This window comes from Protopterus annectens, chromosome 11.part0 (assembly GCF_019279795.1).
Source record: "Protopterus annectens isolate FY-2018-M chromosome 11.part0, PAN1.0, whole genome shotgun sequence".
Taxonomy (NCBI): Eukaryota; Metazoa; Chordata; order Ceratodontiformes; family Protopteridae; genus Protopterus; species Protopterus annectens.
This window is the reverse complement of record NC_056745.1, coordinates 680,133,215-680,159,126: the sequence shown is the minus strand read 5'-3', so window position 1 is coordinate 680,159,126 and position 25,912 is coordinate 680,133,215. Positions and strand designations below refer to the sequence as shown.

The window sequence follows — 25,912 nt, the reverse complement described above, 5'->3', positions numbered from 1 at the left end:
GTTCACACAAGGAATCACACACTATGAATCCCAGAGTTTCCGCTGTCCTTTTTTTTTTTTTTTTGTGAAAAAATATTTTCTGAAAATTCTAGTATTTCCATCAAGAGTTTAGCTATTCACAGCTGTGCATATGAATTAGATTGCTTAGCGGATAGTAATACTTATTATCGAAGGAGAACAGCACTTAGACTTTTTAAAGTGGAAATATCAGTAGAGTCTGCACTCCATTACAATATTTTCAGACTTGATGTGGCTAGTACTTAGTGATATTAACATGTTCATTTAGGAAACTCATAGGAAAAGCTTTCGTTTAACACACAACCCAATACCATATTTAGGGGTGACTTTAGTTACCCCATTACTAATTGGAAGTCATATACAACACAAAATGTACAGGCACAGAGATTCCTGGATTTTGTAAACACTAACTCCCTGGACTAGATTATCACTAGACCAACAATGGATGCAACCATACTGCATTTGGTCCTCACTAATATGGGAGAGTGCTACACAGTCTTTTCTGGTAAGGTCAAACCACAAAATGGTCTCCTTTGAAGTTAAAATAATATCCGAAACCCCAGCTAACCATGGAATATTCAGGAACTACTATAAGGCTAACTTCCTACTATTAAGTGATAACCTGGCCAAATTTCAAGCCCCCATAAATCCTGGGAACACTGCTGCCTACACAGAACTGTTCACAAAAACCTTATGCAAGCATCTTAATAATTGCATAGAGGCAGCTGTACTCACCAGGAAGAACTACAGAACTAACTCAAAAAATAGGCCACCCCAGTGGAATCACAACTTCAATAGCCTGTATAATAGAAAGAAGACAATCATGGCAAAAATTAGGAGGTACAGCACCCAGCAGGATAAAAGTACTCTCATCAAATGAAACAAAGTCTACCAAAGCCAGATTTGAGGCAAATTTGTCCTCCCAGGCCAAGAACAACCAAAAGGCATTATTTAGCTATGTACACAACCTCGGAGGCAATATACAATTATGTGCAGAACTTACTGTAAGTGGAGCCACCTATACTGAACCAGAAGATATAGCAAAACACTTAAAACGGAAGTGTAAGAAACTACAAAAGGACATTGAGCAATATAAGAACAAGGTAGCCTATCCTGATTTCAAGGGGAATAATTCACACCAAAATAGTGTTACCGATGGGGAGAATATGGAGAATGTATACATTAATGGAGAGGATCCCAGGGAGGTGGATGTTAGAAACTATAAGAGGCAAGGAGATACAGGTTATCCCAATGAATAACCACACCAGATGGATAATATTCAGGATTTTCTGCATCTTCAGAGATCAGAAAGACTAGTGAACTGACAGGTACAATTCAGGGACACACGACCAAACAATGAGCACATAAAGGGGTATTATGAAAAACAACAGGGGATGGACAATCAAGGAAAACAACACAAGTTATAGGGGCAGGAACAGAATAAAATATTGAATGGGATGATTGAGTGCAGACAAAGAGGAATCCTTTTAACATGGAGTGGGTTCAATATTTTTATTACAGTCATTTAGTTATGACCCCAGATTTTTTTACACTTTTCGTAAAAGGTTTGAAATGTATTCCAGCCAGGCAAGCGGATGCTGTAGATATGATTTTAGAAAAGAGGTTTTATGTGAAGAAATTGAATTTAGCATTATGTTTTGGTAAGGAAGATGGAGTGATGAAGGAAAGGACAACTGATAATAATTTTGGAAAAATGAGTGTATTCAATCCTCTTTACACCCATCAGTTGCTTTTCTTGCATGGGTGATATATACAAATTATACAATAATAAAAATAAATGAAGAAAGTATAATTTTAGCAAGGAAGAATCTGAATTATTGAATACTCTGACTAAGGATAGAGCTATTAGAATCATGAAACCCAATAAGAGTGGGGGAGTAGTGATTTGTGACACTATAGATTATATTAGTGGTATGTCTAACATTCTATATAATTCGGAGTTCTACAAACCATTACCGAGGACATGCCTAGCCAATGCGTTGCTCTCATCCTCTTTATTAATGGCATATAAATGTTCTCTGACTCATTCCCTCAATGTGCGATTAGTTTTTCCTACATAAAATGCAGGACATTTAGTGCAGTGTGCCAGATATATCAAATTTCTTGTTTTACAGTCTGCATAGTGTTTAAACTCATATACCTTCTTGGTAGTAGTAAAATTATTACTATTGGCCATATGTGATTACAGCTTCTACAGAAAACTAATTGCACATTGAGGGAATGAGTTGGGTGGTTATGTCTGAAGAAGCCTCCTTGTTAGAGGCAAAAGCACTTACACCATTTTGCATTTTGTTTATTTTATTAAATCTTTTTGTACCTAGACTGTGTTTGCTACCTCATTGTTGTTTTACTTTTAAGTTTTGGTTTTCTTTGAGGTGCTTCATTCTCCGACAACTGTTTTACTTGTTTAGAAAAGCCATATTTTCCCACTATGTTTGGGATTCCAAAAGTTCATAAAGATTTGGTTAAACCACATTACAGACCAATTGTCTCTTCTGGTGTCTCCAAAACCTACCCTCTAGTTATTTATATAGATAAAAAATTTAAAGCCTATCTATAGGATCCCATTTGTTAAAATGTTCATGGGATTTTTTTAAGGAGATTGGCGCTGAACATTTGGGATCAGATGGTTGTTTTATTAACTATTTATGTCTTTGATCTTTTCAATTCCATCCCATTGGAGGAGGGATTATCATTTTTACTTGATACATTAATTGAATGTGAATTTTTAACAGCTGAAAATGTTAGTATTTTACTAGATTTGGTTGATTAAGTGCTTAACAATAATTTTATTTATTTTGAGGGAGAGGTGTTTAAACAGTTGAAGGGGGGTTGCAATAGGTGTAGCATGCATTCCCATATATGCAATTGTTGCGTTATTGGCTTGTGATAAAAGTAAGATCTGTACTTCTGAGTATTTTAAGTTTATCAAGTTATGAGATTTTTAGACAATATATTAATTTTATGAAAAAATCTTCCAGGCAAAGGAGTTACAAACCACAGGAAATATTTATTAAGCACTTTTTGTCATTCACGATGGAATGACTTCTTCAGATAAACCACAAAAGTGAATCACAGTATATATACAAAACTCTTACTCGATCAAACAATCAGCTTAATTATCCAATTAATTAATAATAGCACTAATTTAAAAAAATAGTATATATTTTTAAAAAGATAGTATGTATTTTTGTTCCCTATATATATGTATATAGTCCTACAGCTCACCCCAGAAAGCATATAACTTTACATAAAATATGTTACATGAAAATATATAGATGGCTACATAAATATATAGTAATACATTTATTTGCATAGAAAGCTTTAAGTCATATCTTTAAAATATATATGTATATAATACAAAAGAGCATTTTACATAAAAAGTAATAAATATTAATTTACCAAAAAGTAGTATAAATGCAAACTATCTAAAAAAGAAGCCACCAAGAAAGTAAAAAGAATCCTATTAATAACATCAGTTATTCTAATCTAGCTATTCAAACTTCTAAGTTTTAGAAGGCATGCTATATTGCAATGCTCATTTAGCCCTGGTTCTAGAAAGGCATTGGTCCTAAATTGCCATGAAAGTTCACATTCTTCTAATAGTAAGTTAAAAGGCCCTCTTCTACTATCTAATTGTACTTGATCTAACCCTATAAATTTAAACTGGTGATTTGGGAAGGATACAGTGTGTCTTGCCAAGGCATTTTTAATTTTCAATTTTGAAATTGCATTCACATGTTCGTAAATTCTATCACGAAGACGTCTTTCCATCTTCCCTATATAAAAACATGTACAGTTTGAGCATAGTGCAGCATACACCACAGATTTAGAGTTACAGTTCAGTCTGTGGTTAAGTTTGTATGTTGTATTATTAATTGTATGCTTGCTGCCTGTTTTTATATATTTACAAATGTTGCAGCTTCCACACCCAAAAGTTCCTTTTTCTTTACCTTTATCCTTTGTTGGTCTAATTTCTAGTAGTGTTTTAAGACTTTTCCCTTTTCTAAAAGTTATTTTGGGTCTATTACAAAATGTAGTTGCACATTTTTTGTCTAAAGATAGTATAGTCCAATTTTTATACAAGATCTTCCTTATAATGTGGCTTTCAAGGCTAAAGGTCATAATGTATCTACTACAGAAGGTGTTATTAGAAACTAACTTACTTTGAATAGTTGTACCGTCAGTGTTATAAACGCACACGTCACTGTTAGGTAGCCTAGAATTAATGCTAGTGTCTGAATAACTGTAAGGTTCAGCCATAACTAATTCATCAACATCAACAGTAACAGTACAATTTCTCTCTCTCAAAATGGGTACAATAACACCGTTTGTTCTCTTTCTATAAACTTCATCAAATATGTTGTTGAGAAACTTCTTAGGGTATCCTCTATGCTTAAACATGTCTTCCAATAATTTACACTCACTGAAGAAGTCACTGTCCTGGGTGACCATACGAGCTGCTCTAATAGCCTGGCCTTTTACTATAGCCTTTTTCTGTGTATGTGGATGTAGGCTTGTGTAATGCAAGTATGAATTACAGTACGTACTCTTCCTATGTATTTTAGCAAAAAATTGTTTGCTATCTTGATCTTTAGCTAAAGAAATATCTAAGTAGTTGATACAAGTGTCCTGAAAGTCGAAAGTAAATTTAAGAAAATTAGTGGTGTTGTTCAGATAATTGATCAATCTGGATGCTGTGTCTTTGTTGCCATGGAACAGGATGAATATATCATCCAAAAAGCATGTATAATATTTTATATTGGATGTATGTTCTTCTTTATTTAATAAAAAACATCCCTCCCAGTAAGCCATGACTATGTTCGCAAAGCTAGCCCCTACTGGGGAACCCATGGCAACTCCGCATTTCTGTAAGTACAGTTCGTTGTTAAAAAGGAAATAATTATTAGTTAAAATTATATCCAACAAAGATGTAACTAGATATACTTCATTGCTAGATGCTCCTTTTTTAACTAAAAAGATATTAACCCATTCAAGCCCCTCATCGTGTGGGATAGAGGTATATAGATCCATCACATCAATGGTAAGGAAATTATATTCATCACTATATTCAAGTTCATTAATTCTTTTAAGAAAAGCCCATGAATCCTTACATACTTGTAGTTCAGTTGACAAATATTTTTTTAAAATATTATCTACAAGTTTTGCACTTGCATATGTGATGGAATTCCGCCCATCGATGAGTGGTCTGAATGGTGGATTAGCTAAGTTTTTATGGACTTTAGGTGTTGCAAACAAAACAGGTATTTTAGGCCACTCTATCTTTATATAGTTGTACATATCAATATCAACGTAGCCTTCTATAAAAAGATCACTAAAATAGCTTTTAATATGGCTATAAGCTGTATTAACTTCATTTAGGCTCACCCTTAAATAAGTGTCTTTATCTAATAAGGCTAGTACCCTGTCAATATAATCGTTATTATCAAATAAGGTAAGCCCCCCACCTTTATCAGGTTTTATAGCTCTCACATTCAAAGATTTAAATAGTTTAAGAGAGGCATTTTCTTCAGAGGTAATATTACATGGACTGGTGTTTTTGAAAAACAAGTTGTTATCAGCATTTGCTAGGAATCTTAAATCCAGTTCCATTATATTTTCAAACAGTTGTAAAACTGGATGGAACGGTGGATTATAGTCACTAGGAATGTTGTAAGCAGAAGTTGAATATTCTAAATTACCAAGAAGTAAGTTTAAATTAAGTTTCCTTGCAAACAGTTTTAAGTCTTCAATATTCTGAACCAAGTCCATGTGTCGGCTGGGTATAAAAGTATTCCCTTTGGAAAGTAGTTCAACAAAGGAAGAGTCTACTTCGATGCAAGAATAGTTGTATATAAGGAAGTCTCCATCCTTATTGGTGATAATACTTGGTGACTCCATTCTATTTATTACCTCTTCGGTCTGTTGGAGAAACGCTTGTTGTTTTTTTGATTCTGCTGGTTGTAATTATTAGTGTTATTTTTAGGAATAGCCCCTTGTCGAGTATAGTCTATACTGTCAGAAAGATTACCAAAGTTACGGTTATCATCAGATCTCTCTCTGTTTCCCCTTAATCGGTTGGCCCATGTTTTACTGTTAGAGTCTTGGTGACCATGATTTTGATTAGAATGAGCCCGTTCGTAAGTTAATGTAGCCTCTTCGTTGTCAATCTCAACTAGAGGCTCGTTTTCGAAAGAATGGCTGGTCTGTGATAATGGTGGTTTAGGGTAAGCAGTTCCATTATCATATGCCAGCCGATCTCTTGTCATTTTTTTGCTTTTGTTAACCCTTAATCTCTCTAATAGTTGGAAAGATCTATCATACTCGTATTTATAACGAGAAAAGTCCGAATGACCAAGTATTTCTATGTTAAGTTCTGTAACTTCCTTAGAGAGTTCAGTAATTTGGAAATTGTAATGTTTAACCATCAGTTGGAGTAGTGCCATCCCTTGCATGTCAAAAAACGCTAAAAGTTCTTTATGGAATAAAGAATTCGCTACCAGTCCTGTAGGGTATACATGGTAGCGTAGTCCTTTAGGAACTAATTTTTCTTTTATGCATTCATTAAAGTAGTTGATCTCAAGTTGCAGTTTCTTAATTTTAACCATTTTAGCATCAAGTAGCTTTAATTTGTTAGTCAAAGGTGGGGAACTAACCTGAGTCTCATTGGCGTCTTCAGCCGAAGATCCCATAATGCCAGAATGCTTGATTTTCAGTTTACTAGTATCAAGAATCCATTTTTCTAATGTAGGGACTCCAATAAGCCCTCCGACGCCTTCACAATCAAAAGATGTAGAAGTTCCACTCCCATGGCAGTTGCAGTCAAGAGGAAAAATAGATCCATTTGTTGTGTCGTTGGTAGCCTGGTTAACGCTGTTTAAACCTCCGCTTGTAGTAAGGGTTGCAGGAGAGCGCTGTCCTGGTGTAATACCAACGGTAGAAGTGTTGCTACCTTCCGAATGAGCTGTAGCAAGAATGTTTTGTGAATCAAATCTGGCTGCTAAAGTATCCACTCGTTGTGAAAGAGCGGCGATGAGAGCAGTAAGGTTGTCATTGTTCGAGTTTTGCGAATGGTCTAGTAGCAGCGGGCTGCCGTTAATGTTCATAGTCTCATTGCTGTTAAGGTTCTCCGATGCCATGAAGTTACAACGAAACCATGTACACTTCAAACCAACAAGTGAAAAACCAACAGTACGAAAAAATCTTCCAAACAAAGGAGTTACAAACCACAGGAAGTATTTATTAAGCGCTTTTCGTCATTCACGATGGAATAACTTCTTCAGATAAACCACAAAAGTGAATCACAGTATATATACAAAACTCTTACTCGATCAAACAATCAACTTAATTATCCAATTAATTAATAATAGCACTAATTTAAAAAAATAGTATATATTTTTAAAAAGATAGTATGTATTTTTATTATAATTTTATGGACTAGCCCTAATGATAAAGTTAAGGTATTTATTGAATTTTTACATAGTTCCATTACTTTTTTAAATTTTACCATTAGTTTTAATAGAAATACTATTAATTATTTAGATGTTCAAGTAGATAACTCTTATTTGCATTCTGCTAGTCTGCACCCATTTGCATTCAAGAAAAATCTGATTAGGGCCAGTGTATAAGGGTTGCAAGGATGACCTCCTGTTTATGTGATTTGCAGGGGGTGATGAACATTTTATTTATTTATTTTATTTTATTTTACATTTGTTGACCGGGAGTGTTCAGCTGAACCAAAGTCCCTTTTTAGTGGAGGCCCGGGGAGAAAAGCTCCATAGCTTCATAACTTCTAATAACTCCAACATACTGAAGATGTTCGTGGAGAGGGAATATCAGGTTTTATAGTTCAGGATATTATTACTGAATTTATTAAATCGTGGGGAACAACATTTAAACCAGTCTTGGGAGGAGATTTGAATTTAGTTAGGGAGGAATCCCTAGAAGTATCTGTTGCTAATACTAGTTTTGACAGAGCCCATATCATTGTTTACAGAAAATTATCTGAATATTATAAAAGGTAATGGGAAGCTTTAGAGGGGTAGTGATGATTTATGTAGAATTGTGGGTAATGAACCTCTTTTCATTAATAAAACTTTATTTAATTTCAAAAAAATATTGGAAGGAACAAGTTCAAGGAATGATGGAAAGAATAAAATGGGAACCAATAGGTGTGGAATTTAAAAACAGTGTCCCTGGATTTTTGAAAAAAAAATAGAATCAATTTAAAAAAATGGTTTAAATTCTAAAGTGTTTTTTAAGAAAGGTAATTGCAAAACATCAGGTATTTTTACTTGGCAAAATTCTCACTGTGTGATGGGTTCTACATAGGCAAAACAGAGAGGGCATTGAGAAAAAGGATATACAAACATAATTATGACATCAGTAGGATGAATTTTAACAATGCTTTCACCAGGCATACAGAAAGTTGTAGTAAGTACAAAAGATTTTTGTTTGGCAAAACCGAAGTTGTGGGAAAAAAATCCCAGGGGAGCAACTGGGAGAATTTTTAGGAATAACAAGCTAATTTGGAAAATTAGGTTGAATGCAACTCTCCTCCCCAATTTAAATGATAGCGTAGTTTTGCAACCAGCACTTAAGATAAGAGCCATGAAAATGCAATAAAAAGATAAATATATTTAATACATGCTTTAGGTTTTATATGGATTGTACATTAAATTTACATTTTTATTTTAACACATATCTATTAATATATTTATTGACTGAAGGTAGGATATGTTAAGGGAATATTTTAAGAGAAATGATTTTACATACATTTTAGTTATGTTAATGAATTTAATTTAGTTTGGATGTTAAGGGTTTTACAAGTATGGGTGTTACAAGTTGGAAAAATCATTTCTGTAAAGCCTTATGGAGTGTGCATGTCTCTTTAAATATTTGTCTTCTGATTTTTAAATTAATTGTTTTTAAGTGAGTGGAAATTGTGATATAAAAGGAAGTGGAGGTTAAATAATGGCATTCTGATGAAGTCCCCTGAGTGGAACGAAAGCCCTTAATCCTTGGTGTTAATTTTGTTGAAGCTATAATAAGTTTCACTAAAGTATTTATATCTCATTGGATATGCCTGTTCTTTTGCTCCTACAAAGGTTTTAGTCATTACTTCAGGAGTGGTATTACTCTATTATGGAGGTTCATGAGCCAGAAGATATAGCAAACCTACTGGCCGACAAATTCAGCTCCAACTTTACCCCTCTGTCCTCATCAACCTTCCCTCAGGAAATACCATCAAATATAACTCCCCCTGCCATCACTAGGGACAGATTCTTAACAGTGTCTCTAAGGCCAAAACCACTGTATCAATGGGCCCAGAAACTATCCCAGGATGCCTTCTAAATAGCATGAAACATGATCTATCAGGCCCACTAGAACTGCTATTTAACTGTTGGAGTCCCTAGTTTTGGACATCCTGTCTCCTTGCTGCATTTAAACCATCTTTTATGGCTCAGTTATAAAATAATTTAAAGTATTTTTTTCTGATGTTTTGCAAGTTAACCCTCTATGTTCGAGTTTCCACTATTAAAATATATACATTTACACATTTACAATATTTTATGTACATTTCTGTTCTCTTCCAGTAGGGTACAATGTGGACACATTTCTAAGCTGAGTACTCTACAACATATCTCTTCAGCACACGTCTGTACAAAACATCTTATATGACATACAGTTCCAATACATTTGTAAGACAAGCATATGAATCATGTTGATATTCAAAAATGACATATAATTATTTACAGAACTCCTGATAGCTGGGCTGGCAGTATATCCTTTTGTCACACAAGTTCATAAATGCTGTATCATACTGTACAGCTTAAGGTGAGTTCCGTTTATGGGATATTGTGCAGGAGTGCTAGTTTCACCAAAAGTAACTATGCATTTTTTTTGAGTTTAGGAAAGACCATGATTAGACTTCCAGTTATTAGTGTGATCAAGGTCCTGCTGGAGTATAATGAATTTGAGGTGGGGGGGTTAGGATGGTTTCTTGCTTGCAATTATGTGCAAATTTAGAAGTCATTAGAATTTGCTTGCACTGCAGAGAAATAATTTCAAATAGGAGATGTCCAGACACAACCTTGAGGGATGCTGCAGGTTAGAGTTTGCTTTTTTTGAAGATGGTTCCATTTATTTTGATCAAGTGTGTGCTGTTTCATAGCCAGTTAACAAATTACCAAATCACAAAAGAGTTGATGTTTAAGTGGATTCAGTTATTTTTGATGCCAGCATGGGGAATGATATTAAGTGCTATGGCCAAGTCCAGATAGTTTGGAGGAGAAGTCCTTCATCTTGGATTTTGGTGACCTTTTTCAAAGAAGTTATCAAGATAAAAAAAAGTCATGATATTCCTCAACAAAGCCAAACTATGAAAGTTTTGGGTCTATATTATATTTTCGAAAGTTTCAAACATCGAACACCATATGGTCGACACCATATGAGCGAGGTTTCAAATTTCGAAAATATAATAAAAAATAAATAAATAAAAAACTATACTTGCCTAAACACTGTAGGATTGGGGGCAATACTCGATGATTGGTAAGCAGAAACTCTTTGGACAGTTTTGAACTACAACACTGGAAAATAAATCCAGACTACTTTTATCTCCAAAAAAGTATACCATCTTCAAGTCTTCAAGCTTTTTAAGAAGCTAAATCCTAATTTGGTACCACATGATGATTTCCATTCTGAACTCCTCAAGGCTGCATCCCATTGCTAAGCTTAGCAATAGAACCATAACAGAAGAGTGAATTCATATCTTCCTAGGAGTAAACAGTAATTCTATGTCTGCAAACATGTGACTCATCCCCCTTTAACTAAATCAGGGAAACATGCACACACAAGAAATTCTTTGACTGCCTAATCAGCTGTAAGAATATCTTATATTGGTAAGTTCATAGGTAAGTACTAGGCTAGCTGCCCTTGAAGGCCATTTTAAGCCTAGCAAATTTCCCCTCAAAGGTGAGAATCACAGCCTGTACTTTGTGTCTTTTTTTATCAAGTATTTTTTATTGAATTTTAATTCATATTACATTATGTTAAATAGAAATCGGTTCATACATGTTAATTTAATCAACCATACAAAAGAAGAGAAAAAAACCCAGAACACATCAAACCAAAATGCAACAAAACTATTTACAAGGGTATCCAAGGAAACATTTACACTATATTTTTTTCAGATTAAAGATCTAATTCAAACAGCATTGCTTTCAATTCTTTGAAGTATCTCTGTGACTTTTATCCAAGCATAATAATAAGTGATTATTTCAGTTATTGCCTTGATAGTAGCTATTTCCATTCCAAAAACATTGAGAGTGATGTTCTTTAATTCTTTAAATGTAGGAGAAATCTCGCTCTTCCAATTTGTAGTAATAGTTTTACAGGCAATGACTAATAAAATTCAAAGTAATGAATATTTAGATTTAGGAATACATTTAGGTATTGGGACATTAAACAAAATCAATGATTTGGTAAACTGAAAATTGTCATTAAAAATAGTTTGGAAAAAGTAATTTATTTTTTCCCCAGAATGGTCTAAGTAAGATACATTCATAAAACATTTGTTGCCAGTTATCTTTCACTTTTAGCTTTCATCTCCAACATCCTATTTCCTGATTAAACATTAATTACATTTTATATGGTGTAATAAAGATTCTGTGTCGAAATTTCCAAGAAAATAATTTCCATTCCATAGTGAAAATGAAGTTCGCATTGATGAAATTAAGATAAGTTTATCATCATCCTCTGTAAGATGATGGTTACTAATAGTTTTATAATAATCCCAATAATTCTTTAAAATAAGGTTTCATATTCTTAATTAATTTATATATTTTAGAAAGGTAGCCTTTTCTCGAACTGTTTCATTACCCATAATAATCAAAAATTCTATAAGTTTAGGAATGATTTGCCTGGTTAATGAATACATTGAGTCAGTTTTAATTAAAATGCATTGCATTATTTCTTGTAGTACCAACAACAGTTCATTATCTAGATTAAACTTATTTATAAGTTGTTTCATATGAAGAATCCTTCCAGAATCCATCAATTGATGCCAAAAATTAGTTTTGTTTTTCTTTGAGAATAGTCATTTTGTTAATATTAAGTGTTAATATTATTCGTTGTATATGCAATTGTGAATAATAAAAAAGACCAATGCTTAAAATCTAGATTTCTATTTAAAAAGATTTTAAAAATACTTTGTGTCTTTGAGGTAAACTCCTTCACCATTATGCTAACTTCCCAACCCCAGTTATTTCCAGGTTCCAAATCATAGCAGATACTGCACACCTAGTTCTGGGATACTTTATCCAAATTCACCTTGATTGTGGTAAATCTAGTTGTGATGATATGAGGTAGTGCTATCTGTGCCAGGGAGAGTAGGGCAGTGCATGTGTGACATATGGCATCATAGCTAGCTGGAGTTTTGTAAAGCATTTTATGTAATTTGACTATCAGACTGATTTGTACAGGTGCTTGTGTTAAAATGTATTTGTAAAGTTGCTTGTGTTAAAAATACAACAACAGTGGGTCCTGCTTGACAGAAAAAAGATATACATGTATGTCAAACTGTAACATTATAACTGATTAAATGTATATGTTTTAATAGAATATTCTGGAAGGGAAGAGGTTAATCTCACTCCAGCTAATTTTGAAAAATAGGTTGAAAATTAAATGGGTTGGTTTAGGCTATAAAGATTTCATCTTATGAGTCTGATTGCAGCCAGAGACAAAAATGTCTGGGAAAAACCATGACTAGGAATCTTATAGTATTGTCCTTAGGGGTGAACTAATTGCCAAATGGGAAGGGTGGAAGTTTTTGAAATTGTTTTATAACTTTCAGATGCTACAACAGATCTTAGCAAAGCTCTAGGTGTGTATTGTACCAGCATCAGGTGACCAGATGTGATGTTATTTTATAACCAGTTCTAAAATGATTTTTTAGATATTAGTAAGAGATATTTTCATTGTGGCTGGTCTTTTAGAGAATATTTTAACCTTTGAGAGAACTTATATTAATTTGGTGACACTGTGGCTGCTCCTGAAATACTTGCTCTTTGGTCAACACTACCATTTGTATTAGTATTAATTTTACTCAGTATAATTGGGTACCTTGTAAGAGCCTTAGAGTAGCTGACTGGTGGTAGCAAAATTACCTTATAGTTTGGGCAAATGGAGCAAAGCTGGTAAATCTGTGCCGGCATTTCCCAGGTGTGTGTGTGTGTGTGTGTGTGTGTGTGTGTGTGTGTGTGTGTGTGTGTGTGTGTCTGAAAATAAATTTCCAAGTGTGTGTGTCAGCTACTTGGAACTGAGACGCAGAGCTCCAAAGTGGTCAGTGTGGAGTCTTGTTTGGGGCCTGGAGAGAGAGGAAAACCCAGCCCCAGAATGGGAGTGTGTTCTTTGTGTGGTCTTAAGAGAAACTGTGCCTGGTGCAGAGAACTGCATTTGGAAATACTGTGTGTATCCATTTTTGTTCCTAGTGACCATCCCTCACCACTGTCAGTGGTGAGGATTGAGGCTCCTTGAATACTGGCTTGGAGTATGGACCGTTACATATTGGTGAGCAGTGGTGGGATATTAATTGAACTTCAGTAGCCTGTGGGCAGTTGTCACTGAAGGTGTGTGTACTCTCAGCAGCCACAGGGTAAACATACATAGTTTCATTTTCACAACAGTTTTATTTATTTTTGTTAGTTTAGTCAGAGAAAGCAGGCAAAGATGTCAGCAGAGGATTATGGCAAGCTGACAAAGAACCAGTTGGCCAAGGTATGCAAAGCCAAAGAACTGGTGTATGCCAACCTGACTAAAGAAGAAATGATTTCAGCCTTAATTGCAGCTGCAGCATGGACCAGCAACCACAAAGACAACTAGTCTGGTGTTGGGGATGTGCAGCCTTCAGAAACATAACAGTTCAATTTTTCCTCAGAGGACTTAAAAATCAATTTGGAGAGAATTGAATTGGAGGCCAAATATTTGGAATTAGAATCATCAGAGGGACTGTGCAGGCAAAACATATGGAATTACAATCAGCAGAGAGACTGCTGCATTTGGAGGCCTAAGAACAGGAGAAATAGTGCCAACATGAGAGGGGGATGCTGACTCTTCATCAGGGTTGTGCAGGTAACGGTAAAGGGAATAACCAAACCCCGGAGGCAATAAAGGTCAGTAAATTTCTTCCACAGTTTACAGTGGGTGATATTTTGATAGTTTCATTCATGTATTTGAAAGAGTATATAAACAGTATAATGTTTACCAAGGGCTCTGGGTATGCTTCCTGACCCCCTTACTCCATGGTAAAGCTCTAGCTGCTGTTTCTATGACAAAGTTTAATCATGCTTATTGGAATGTTTTAAGTTAACACCTGAAGCTTACAGAAAAAAAGTTTTGTGAGCATAGACACAAGGCAGATGAGAGTGTATATGATTATATTGCCAAGTTAAGCACTTATTTTCATAGGTGGGTGAGTGGGTGACAGGTCACCACTTTTGAAAGGCTGGCAGACCTTTTGGTGAGGGAAAAAGCCCTTAGTACTTTGCCTGAGGACATGAGAATCTGGTTTGCTGACTGGGAGGGTAACTCTGCAGATGAGCTAGAGAGAAAAAGGGATCTCTACTTAGCAAGCAGTGCACCACTGTATACGAAGGAGATACCCAGTGCTCACATGGATATAAGGCAACCCATGGTGGGCAGCCTAAACCATGCCAACAGAGTCCACCAGTAACAGGGGAAGCCACTAGTTCAGGTACATGGCCAGAATCAAGGGTAAGATATTTTAAATGTAACCAGAGGGGCCATGTAGCATAGAAATATCCACTGAAGCAAGGTGGGGAACAAAAGGTGAGGGAGCCAGCAAGTGGGAATAACAGCATGCCAGTGGTAAGTTGTCTGGAGACAACAGGGGTACCACACTATCACCAGAGTTTGTTTCCTATCTTAGTGGATGGAAGCTAGGCAGATCACTGCTACAAGAGACACAGCCTCTGACATAACCATTGTGAAGCCTGCAGTGGTTCAAGAGGAGCAGTACTTTCTTGGCCAGTTCTCTCCAGTCAGAGCTTTAGAAGGAATCCCATTACAAATACCTTTGGCCAGGGTTCACCTTGACTGTGGGGGTGGAAAAGGAAGCAAGCAGGTAGATGTGCTTGAAGATATCCCTGCAGATGTCTTGACAGGGAATGATTTGATAATACATTTCCTTGTGTGCATGTAGTTATGTGCTGTCAGGCTTAGAGACAGGTGTGTGGGTCTGGTAGCCTGAGGGAAACCCAGACAGACCCCATACCTGAAGCTGGAGCTGGAGATGTAGCTATTTCAGGGAGGGAGCTACCCTGTAGAAGTGAGCCTGAAAATAAGCCACAGCTGCTGGTAGGTACAGATGTTCCCATGGACAGGGTGACCACAGAACAGAGGTGAGTGGCAGTACCCAAGCTGACAGTGAGGTACCACTGTCAGAAGATACCAGGCTTTCTGTGGAAAGGGAGCTGGGAAGGGTCACAAAGGTAGAGTTGAGACAGGCTCAGCTTTCAGACCCCACCTTACACAGCTTGAGGGAGGTAGCTAAGGAGGCACCTGATTCTCAAGGAAAAGGGGAGTCTGTATACTAGAACAAAAGGTTACTGTACCAACAGTGGACCCCTGAGGGAAGCCTAGAGGGTGAGGTAATGCAGCAGTTGGTAATGCCCACAGCCTACTGTCTGGCACTTCTTGCCATAGTTCATTACATTCCTTTTGCAGGTCATATGGGCATAAAGCGTACCAAGAGACATAGTATGCAGAACTTTTATTGGCCTGGGATTACAAGGGATGTAACAGGGTACTGCAGGTCTGTGAGCAGTGCCAAAAGGTAGTATGGCAGGAGACAAGGTCAAAGCACATTTGATGCCTTTGCTTGTGATTGAAAAACCATTTCAGAGGGTAGCTATGGATATTGTAAAGCCTCTGAGTAGCCCAAGTTCCACAGAGAATATGTATATCCTGGTTGTAGTAGATTATGCTACTAGATACCGTGAGGTGGTGGGTCTGTCCTCCATCAAGGCAGAGAAGGTGGCAAATGCTTTGTTAGGGACTTTTAGCAGGGTAGGTTTCTCAAGAGAAAAAGTGACTGACATAAGTGCCAATTTCAAGTCTGACCTGTTGGCTTGTCTGTGGATGTGCTTTGGGATGAAGCACTTAAAGACTGCCCCTACCATCCCAAGACTAATGGTCTTGTGGAGAGGTTAAACTCTACACTAAAGTCCATGATACAGGCATTTGCAGACCAGTTTAAGAGAGAGTGGGCCAAATATTTGCCACATCTGCTGTTTGCATTCAGAGAGGTACCCCAGGAATCTACAGGTGTTTCACCCTTTGGCTTGCTGCATGGGCATAGGATAAGGGGGCCTTTAGATTTGGATTCATGATAAGTGGGAGGGTGAGTGTGAATTCCACGAATAGTCTGTTTTGGCATATGTCCTAAACCTCAGGACAAGGCTTAGGGAGCTCATGGGCTTGGCCCAGAATAGCCTGGCAGGAGCCCAATAGCAGAAAAAGGTCTGGTATGACAGGAATGCTCGAGCCCAAGAGTATGCTGTGGGACAGCAGGTTATGTTGCTCATTCCTGTCAGACACAATAAGCTGCACGCAGCTTGGGAGGGACCCTTGAAGTGATAAGGAAGGTCAGTGATGTTAATTACATGGTAAACCTGATAGGCAGAAGGCAGGCATTCCAAAATCTTAAAGGGGCTATGGGAGGACCCCCTGTGCTAGCCAATGCAGATTACAGCAAATAATTTGTTGCATAGGTGGATGCTTCAAACCAGGGGGTGGGGGCTGTACTCATCCAGGTTTCCACAGAGGGAGAAAAGCACCCAGTTGTGTATCTTAGCTATAGACTCCAACTCAGGGAGGAATGTTATGCAGCTGTAGAAAAAGAATATTTACTCAGTATAACTGGGGACCCTTGTAAGAGCCTTAGAGTAGCTGACTGGTAGCAAAATAATTAACTTATAGTCTGGGCAGAGAGGGCATAGCTGGTAAATCTGTGCCATCCTTTACCAGGTGTGTGTGTGTGTTGGTGTGTGTGTGTGTGTGTGTGTGTGTGTGTGTGTGTGTGTGTGTGTGTGTGTGTGTGTGTGTGTGTGTGTGAGCTACTTGGAAGAGGGACACAGAGCTCCAAAGTGGTCAGTGTGGAGTCTTGTTTGGGGCTTGGAGAGAGGGGGAAACCCTGCCCCAGTATGTGAATATGTTCTCTGTGTGCTTTTAAGTGAAACTGTGCTTGGTGCAGAGAGCTGCATCTGGAAATACTATGTGTATCCATTTTTGTTCCTAGTGGTCATCCCTCACCGGTGTCAGTGGTGAGGATTGAGGATTCTTAATTATTGGCCTGGGGTAGGGACCATCATGGTCATCTTACCATTTTAATTACCTCTTTAAAGCCTTTGACACATTTTGCCAGAATAGGTTTTTGAGACCCCTACATAAGTTTGGTTTCAGACTCAGTGCACAAAAACAATTTTACAATTACTAACTAACTGACTGGAAACAGGCAGTCAGGTGAATGAGCTCAATTGAAAATAGGCAGTCAGGTGGTCTTCTTTTTTGTCTGTGAACATAAGTATACCATAGGGTTCAGTATCAGGTCTCATTTTATTTACAATCTGTATGAATGATATGTTCCTCTACTATGGAAAATCAAAACTAATATGATATGCAGATTCACAGTAGTTAATAGGCATACAGTCTAGGAGAGCATTTAAGACCCAAGTCCAGTTTTGCAATGCTCCAAAAGCATTGAATGGTTAAGTAACTCCCTTAAGGTCACAAAGTAGGCAAATGAAAGCTAAGGTAACCAAACACTTTACCCAGGAAATAGCTCATTTACAATTCATAACCATAATCCTCTGAACTGACTGTTAGAAGAAGGAAAAGGAGAGAGTATGTGAACTAACTCCCTGAACTAGGACTCAGCTGTTGCAAGTACAGGCCCTAGTCAAAGTCCAAGAGCACAACATTAACCAAATATATGTTTCAACAAAGATTTGAACTTAGTACCACCCCCACCCCAAATTGTCATATTGGGTTGCTCTTACAGTAAGCTACTTAAGTCTATAATTGCCCTGGCTGACCTGCCCTTGTATGTTGTCAACCAAAATATATATAAAAAAATTCAATTTACTGAAAGATTAAGTGGGGCATTAAGACTTGAGTTCAATATAAAAGTAATACTTATCACACCAAAAACAGTTAACAGCTATCCCTATCTCTGGTATGACTCGCTGCTGTTCTCCTTCAATATGTTATAATACTACATTCATAGGTTCATAGGTTCATAGGTTCATACTAGGCTATCTGCCCGAGGGCATTTACAAGCCTAGCCCATAGTTTTGTGGCTTACGCCACCCCTTTAGTATGGGGAACTATACCCATTATTTTGCTGTGCCTCTGTTGAGCAGTGACACTGAGGTAATCCCTGGGGTATATCTGCGATCTCCCATCCATTGGTCAAGATTTCTCTTGAACAAGGCCAGCGAGGTGCTCTGCCTCACATATACCGGGATTTTATTCCACAGCATAGGGAGTCTTTGGGTGATGAATCTATCCCTCCAGCACGTCCTATTAATAGCCGTGTCGGTTTAAGTCTCCGCCCTTGTGGCTCTGACGGATCTAGATTTTTGAGGTGAAGCATATTCATCAAATCTGGGTTTGACATGGCCTTGTATGTTAGGCAAAGGTCACCTCTGAGCAAGCGGTGATGCACTGAATAGAGCTGGAGTTCTTTCAGTTGGGCAGCATAGGACAGATGTTTGAGACCCTTTATCCTTTTGGTGAGGAACTTTTGTGGCCTCTCCAGCTGCTGCAAGTGTCGGGTCAGATACATTCGAATGGGGCATTGTACTCAATCATTGGTCTGATGAGTGATGAGTATAGGGAGACTATGACCTCCCTTGATCTAGATGAGAATCCCTTCATGATAAGGTGGGCAATGTAGAAGGTCTTCCTAACTACTTTAGCTACATGGGTGTCGAATGACAGACTACTATCAACCTGGGTCCCCAGGTCCCTGATAACTTTTCTGTACTCAGTGGATTGCCACCTATTTGGTAGCTAGGGTAACCTTGTTTTTCCCGAAGGGTATGACTATGCATTTTTGGCATTTAACTTTAGGCCATGGCTCTGGCACCAGTTATCCGTTTCTGTGAGACCCTTCTGAAGGATATCTGTGTCAGATGTGTTTTCTACTATGGCGCCCAGTTTGCAGTCATCTGCAAACTTTGTCAGCCATAACCCTCCTGTGTTTGCTTGTACTTCGGAAAAGTAGATGCCAAACAAGAGTGGGCCCAGGACTGAGCCCTGTGGTACACCACTTGTGACAGGCTTTGAGTCTGACATGGCGCCAGCAACTCTGACCCTGTGGGTTCTGTCACTCAGCCAGTTTGCAACCCATCTTGTGATGCATGGGTTAACATTTAAGCTGTTGAGTTTTTCAATGATACCCGAGTGGGGTATTGTATCAAAGGCCTTCGCCAGATCGAGGTAGGCTGTATGGACTGCCTTTCCCTCATTCTTCTTTTACTTGACTACGCCAGTGGTGGCTGGTGACTTTGAAGTGGGAAGCTCCAAAACGCAACTGAATGAGTGGGGCTAGCTGAAAGGGGGCAGGGTCAGCTATGACATAGTTGCAATTTTACACAAATAACCATCCATACACTACTGCACATGCTGAAAAGTCTTCCAGCATTTTGCTTTTTCTTCAGAATATAAGCTAGAGTTACTCTGAAAAAATATGAGGTAGCAGAGTAGGTTCTACTATAATACCATGAAACCCAACACAAAATAAATTCTGAGAATTATACCCATGATTCTTAAGTGTAATTTCCAATTATTACTGAGATTATAATTAAAAGCAAAATTAAACACACTATAAGAACTGCATACAGGTCATAGTAATGTATTTTAGCTTGTTTTATTCAACAGACGCTAACCCTACCAAGCCAAATTAACAACTGTTTAACTGTGATCAAATGACAGCAGGGTATCAGTCACTTTCATCTATAGACCGCCTGCATGCCCACCAACTGCAGCCATTTTATTCAGTGTGCACACCTCAGTTGTCACTTTTGAACAGTATAATATACATACACACATACATACGTACACGCATACATAAATGATGGCCACAGTAATATAATTCTGCTTGTTACTGTCAGACACATACAGTGGAAATTAATGCAACCCCCGAGTGTGCGTATACACACACACACACACACACACACACACACATACATGTGCACGCCACTATGTTGACTGTGTACACTGCCTGGCATCAAATGATTAAATAAACAAATAATGACCAAAGTAATTGCTGTTGGATACATATAGTACAAGCCACTGACACATACACAGGAGCCGACATAAAAACACACATACACACAAACACACACACACACACACACACACACACACATGGTTGTGCACCTCACACACAAACACACACATGCCCCTGTTGCAGTTATTTCATTTATTGTTTATGTTTCAGATGTCTGATTGTGATCAAATGAGTTGAAGAATGAATGAATACATTAAATAAATATACAACTAAATAAATAATGGCCACATTAATTTATTATAGCTTGTTGTTGCCAGACATTAACAGTGCAACCCACTGCAACCCTGTCCCACACACAGGCATATAAAATATAAAGAACTTGCTTTTCTGTCAGTAATGAAAGAATATTCCCATGCTACCTGTACCTTACTGAGTCAAGCAACAGCATCACATTTTGGCCAACAGTATATTCTCTGGCTCTGGTACTTTGGTCATGCTGCTGTGCTTGAGCTGTGTGTTATTGTACCAATGCCATGAGATCCATAAGCACAGTCTTGAAATTTGGGACATGGTCCATAGCATGCTCTTTATGGGTACCACAGTCCTCCATGTCTCTCAACTGCACAAATTTTAGATGGATACCGCTAACTTGTTCTCAATCTTTTGCACCTTTACTCCTCAAAATGGAAATGATTTGCAGAAGTTGTAAGCCAATAGTACCAGCATTTTAAAATTATTCCTAACTTCGCACCTTTAACCTAATTATGTTTGCTTTGTCTCTAATTCTGGAGGTGAGAGTTGAGATATGCTTCTCCTACCCACTCCAATAGATTTCAAGTAATATGAAGAGAGTTGGAAGGGTAGCAATGGCACTGTAGTGTTCTGGGGGGGGGGGGTTAGTAGGGGGTAAAGTTTACAGTTTTCCAGGCAACCGGTGTTAACAGTATCTAATGATTTTGTAAGGGTCTCGGTACAAATTTAAAAGGGTCTAGCATTTATTTACTGCATGTATAATTTCATTTAGAAATGCTCAGCTGAATTTGTGTTGCACGTATGAGTTTTTTAAATTTCTGCTGTTGCAACATATAGACATTCTTAGGCCTACCTGAAAAACACAGTCTTGTACACTTATTCTGCAAAAATCTTTAATGTTGGCAGCAACCACATCCATCAAATTATGGCATAAAATAATTTTTTAGGCTGCAATGTACACAGTTAAGGAAAACAGTATCTCTTTCACAAATGTTTTTTTTTACAAATGATAATCAGAGTGTGTTTAGCACAGTAGGAGAATCAAAAAGCATTCAAAGTTCTGCAGCTAGCCGTACATGCAGAATGTGCCAACACAATGTTGTGGTCATAAGCAGAGTGAAACGGACATCTGCAGAAGGAACACATCTGTGCTATATAACCTGTGTAATTCAAAATTATGTCTTATGTTAGTTATTTTTACAATATATATCTGTATTGTAACACACGCAAACACACACACAGACACACACACACACACACACACACACACACACATATATATATATATATATATATATATATATATATATGGGTCTGCTTTGACCCATCGAAATTACACTTTAGCAAAACTTAGTTTTGTGTGTCTGGTTTCACAAAAGTGTATTTATCCGAAAATGCACTTTTGTGAAACTACACTACACCAAACAGAATTCCTGGGGCAGTGGTGCAGGTACAATGTTTTTAGTGGTATGGGAGGGGAGGTTGATGTTGTAGATTGTGGTGCAGTGAGGATAATGGAATATTCCCTTTTTTTCCCTGTAGTGCGATTTCAGAGTTAGTATATATTACTAGCGAGGGTGGGGAGTGCAGGGGAGTTTGCCCCCCTGCATTAGTGAGTTTAGTGTGTTTGTTTTTTTTTTTTTTTTTTTTATTCATTGGTGTACTGCGGTTTTGCAAAAGTGCATTTTCAAATAAATGCACTTTCGTGAAACCGGACACTCGAAACTAAGTTTCGCTAAAGTGTAATTTCGTTGGGTCAAAGTAGACCCATATATACATATGTATGTATGTATGTATGACTTTACCATCATCAGCTTGCAGGTCATTGCAACATTTTCATCAAAATCAACCGATTGAATGTCCCTCTCAAAATACTACCATGTGTTCAACACTGGGCAACTTCTGTCTTCCATATGTAGTTCTTTGATGAGAAGTGATAATTGAGTTGGACTTTGCTGAATGCATTTCTGATGATTTGTGAACTAATTGTGAACAGATTATCTGAATCTTGATTAGAACTGAATATCTATATATACTCAAAAATAAGCAGAAAGTAAAAAGTCATGGGAATTCAGAAGCCATGTAGCTGAAACATTGGAATGTCTTAAAAGGTCATTAGCATATATCTCATGGGCCTGCACTACCAGAGGTTTAAGGTATTACAAAGTGAAGGCTCTAGGTAGGCTGGATTTTACTTGCAATTTTATTGAATGTTTTGTTTGTGTGACCCATTTTCCCTTTTGTTTGGCTTGTTTGGTTTATATATATATATATATATATATATATATATATGTATATATATATATATATATATATATATATATATATATATATATATATATATATATATATATATATTTATATATGGATAGTTGGTTTAATACACTTTGCTTGTAGACACATAATCAGAAACTCTTATATTGAAGAAAATACACTGATTCTGAATCTAACAAAACAATGATGAACATAAAAAGGGGGCACAAGGCTCTCACTACCCCCATACTGCATCTCTAAATGTAATACTTCTGAGGTCAGACAGTAATGTAGGTAAGGGGAAACTTCCATACCCCACCAGTGAACCAGAAGCCCACTGTCATCGACCACTGTTGCCTCTGCAGCATACTGTATTCCTACAGCCTCCCGAACCCCCCACACTCCTCAAAACACTCAATACACTGATTCTGGTATCACACAACTGTGCAGGAAGCATGATGTAATTGGGTTGGGTTGCATGGCTAAACTTATAAAGGCCCTGGTAGTCATTAGCCTGGTATATATCTATGAACCTGTGATATTGCTTTAGTTGCACTTTTCAGTAGCTTAATAAACAAAATACTCATCAATCAATGAAAAAGAACTTTTACTCAACAAATCCAGTGAAATAGGATTCAGTTAAAACTAGCATGTATTCTGGATGGGCAGGAAAACCAGAATTCCCATAGAAAACCTACACTGAAAAGAATAAATTACACAAACTGTAGAAAAACTAAACCTTGCAGCTTTCAGGCAAAGACCTCAACCACAGACTTAACACGAAGACTAACAAAATATAAAACGTAAATAAAAAAAAAAATGACAGTTTTGTTTGAAAAAATGTAGCTACTTGAATGCTAATTATATATTGAATTGATAGGTACCAGTGATACATACTATTTTAAATATAAACTTATTTGTGTAATTGTTAAAAACTCTTTAATGCAGACATAACATAACTACCAAAACTAATCACACAAAACACCGGTAAGTAAAACAAATTTTCATTTAATTTTATTTTTCAGAAGTCTGTTTTGAATAATTGTTGAATATTCAAACTGGAGTACAGCCAGGTAGAATAACTGGGAAAGATTTTAATTTTATGCTATCATAACACTGTATTCATCTCTAAGGTATATCAGCCAATGCAATTAATTGCTAATGATTCAGAAATAAACATTGTATTTCGGTTGATAATTTGCCAAGTTATTCTTACTTTTGGTACTTCTATGCAGTGAGATCACATTTGTCATGTTTTGCTGGTTTTCTTTTTTCCACAGATCTCAGAATTCAATGAGTAAAAATGGTGTTTGCCCTGGAAAAGGATGATAAAAAGCCTTCATTGGCCATCACAACAACACTGTCACTTCATATTGCCAGTCCATCTGAGGCCTCAGTTTTGTTTGTCAGTCACAGTATGTTGGATATCTACAAAGAAGACCAGCAAGAGAGAAATAGCACTGTAACCAGGTATGGACTTCTACCAGGGGAGGTAGCTGCAGCAAGCTTCATTTTTGGAATAACATGGCTGTTTTCAATCCTGGGAAATTCTCTTGTTTGTCTGGTAATCCACAGAAGCAGGAGAACTCAATCAACTACCAACTACTTTGTAGTGTCCATGGCCTGTGCTGATCTTTTAATCACTGTGGCTAGTGCCCCCTTCATACTTCTTCAGTTCACCACTGGAAGGTGGACACTGGGAACTGTTATGTGCAAACTGGTGAGATACTTCCAGTACTTAACTCCTGGAGTTCAGATCTATGTTCTGCTTTCCATCTGTGTGGACAGATTCTATACAATTGTGTATCCATTAAGTTTTAAGGTGTCCAGAGAAAAAGCCAAGAAAATGATTGCAGCTGCTTGGGTTTTTGATGCTGCTTTTGTGTCTCCGATATTCTTTTTCTACAGATCAGACTGGGATAGTCATTGTAACTTTTTTCTGCCAGACTCCTGGGATGGGATTGCCTATGGAACTATACATCTTTTGGTGGGGTTTCTGATTCCTTCAGTATTAATCATTTTGTTTTACCAAAAAGTTGTGAAATACATTTGGAGAATAGGTACAGATGGACGAACACTAAGGAGAACAATGAACACTGTCCCAAGGACAAAAGTCAAAACTATCAAAATGTTTCTTATGTTGAACTCTGTTTTCTTGCTTTGCTGGCTGCCTTTTTACTTAGTTCAGTTATGGCACCCCCATGAGTCTGACTACAGGCACAGTTCTTTGCTGTTTATGTCTATTACATGGATATCATTCAGCTCATCAGCTTCCAAGCCAACTCTTTATTCGGTTTATAATGCAAACTTCAGAAGGGGCATGAAGGAGACGTTCTGCATGTCTTCCATGAAGTGTTACAGAAGCAATGCCTATACTATAACCACAAGTTCCAGAATAGCCAAAAAGAACTATGTTGGAATAGCAGAAATCCCAGCACCAGCAAAGACTATCACCAAAGATGCAATATATGATACTTTTGACAGAGAAGCAAAAGAGAAGAAACTTGCTTGGCCTATTAACACAAACCCTCCTAACACATTTGTTTAAAATATTTAACTGTATTTAACTACAGTTATGCGCCATTAATATCAAAGAGCTTTATCTTTTAGGACAATATTTTTGCAAAAAATGTATGTACTGCAGTTTAACGATTTGAAATGCATTTTCATTTTGTTAAGTTTACAGTTATAATGATTACTGTCATTTTATTTTATGCAAACATTTTAGCATTTTACCACATGCATGTAAATATGAGGATCTATTTGCTTTTGATTATATTAAACACTGCTTTGTGTACAACAATGTACATGCATATGAGATCATACATGCATTTATTTGTGACAAAATATTTTACTAATGGTTGTAACAGCGTACCTTGAAGTTACAGTTTACCCACTACACATTTAGAATTTAAGAGGTAGTATGATTCTGACTAGTTTGGTTACTTCAGAAGCAATAAAAACAAATTGCAGTCTGAAACTGAGTTATACAATGGAAATACAAAATACGGTACTATTTGTTTTACCCATCTTGAAAAGAGAGCCCTTCCAAAC

General features: G+C 37.1%; 1 protein-coding gene across 2 annotated transcripts in view; it reads left to right on the top strand.

Moving 5' to 3' along the window:
• GPR19 (G protein-coupled receptor 19) overlaps nt 1–25,683 on the top strand; it is a 399,152-nt gene extending 373,469 nt beyond the window's left edge. For both annotated transcript variants that reach the window (XM_044088138.1, XM_044088139.1), the window contains one exon: nt 24,139–25,683. In XM_044088138.1, coding sequence (XP_043944073.1) covers nt 24,162–25,406 — 1,245 coding nt within the window. In that variant the 5' untranslated portion in view covers nt 24,139–24,161 and the 3' untranslated portion in view covers nt 25,407–25,683. The remainder of the gene's footprint in view (nt 1–24,138) is intronic.
• The last annotated feature ends 229 nt before the right edge of the window (nt 25,684–25,912 follow it).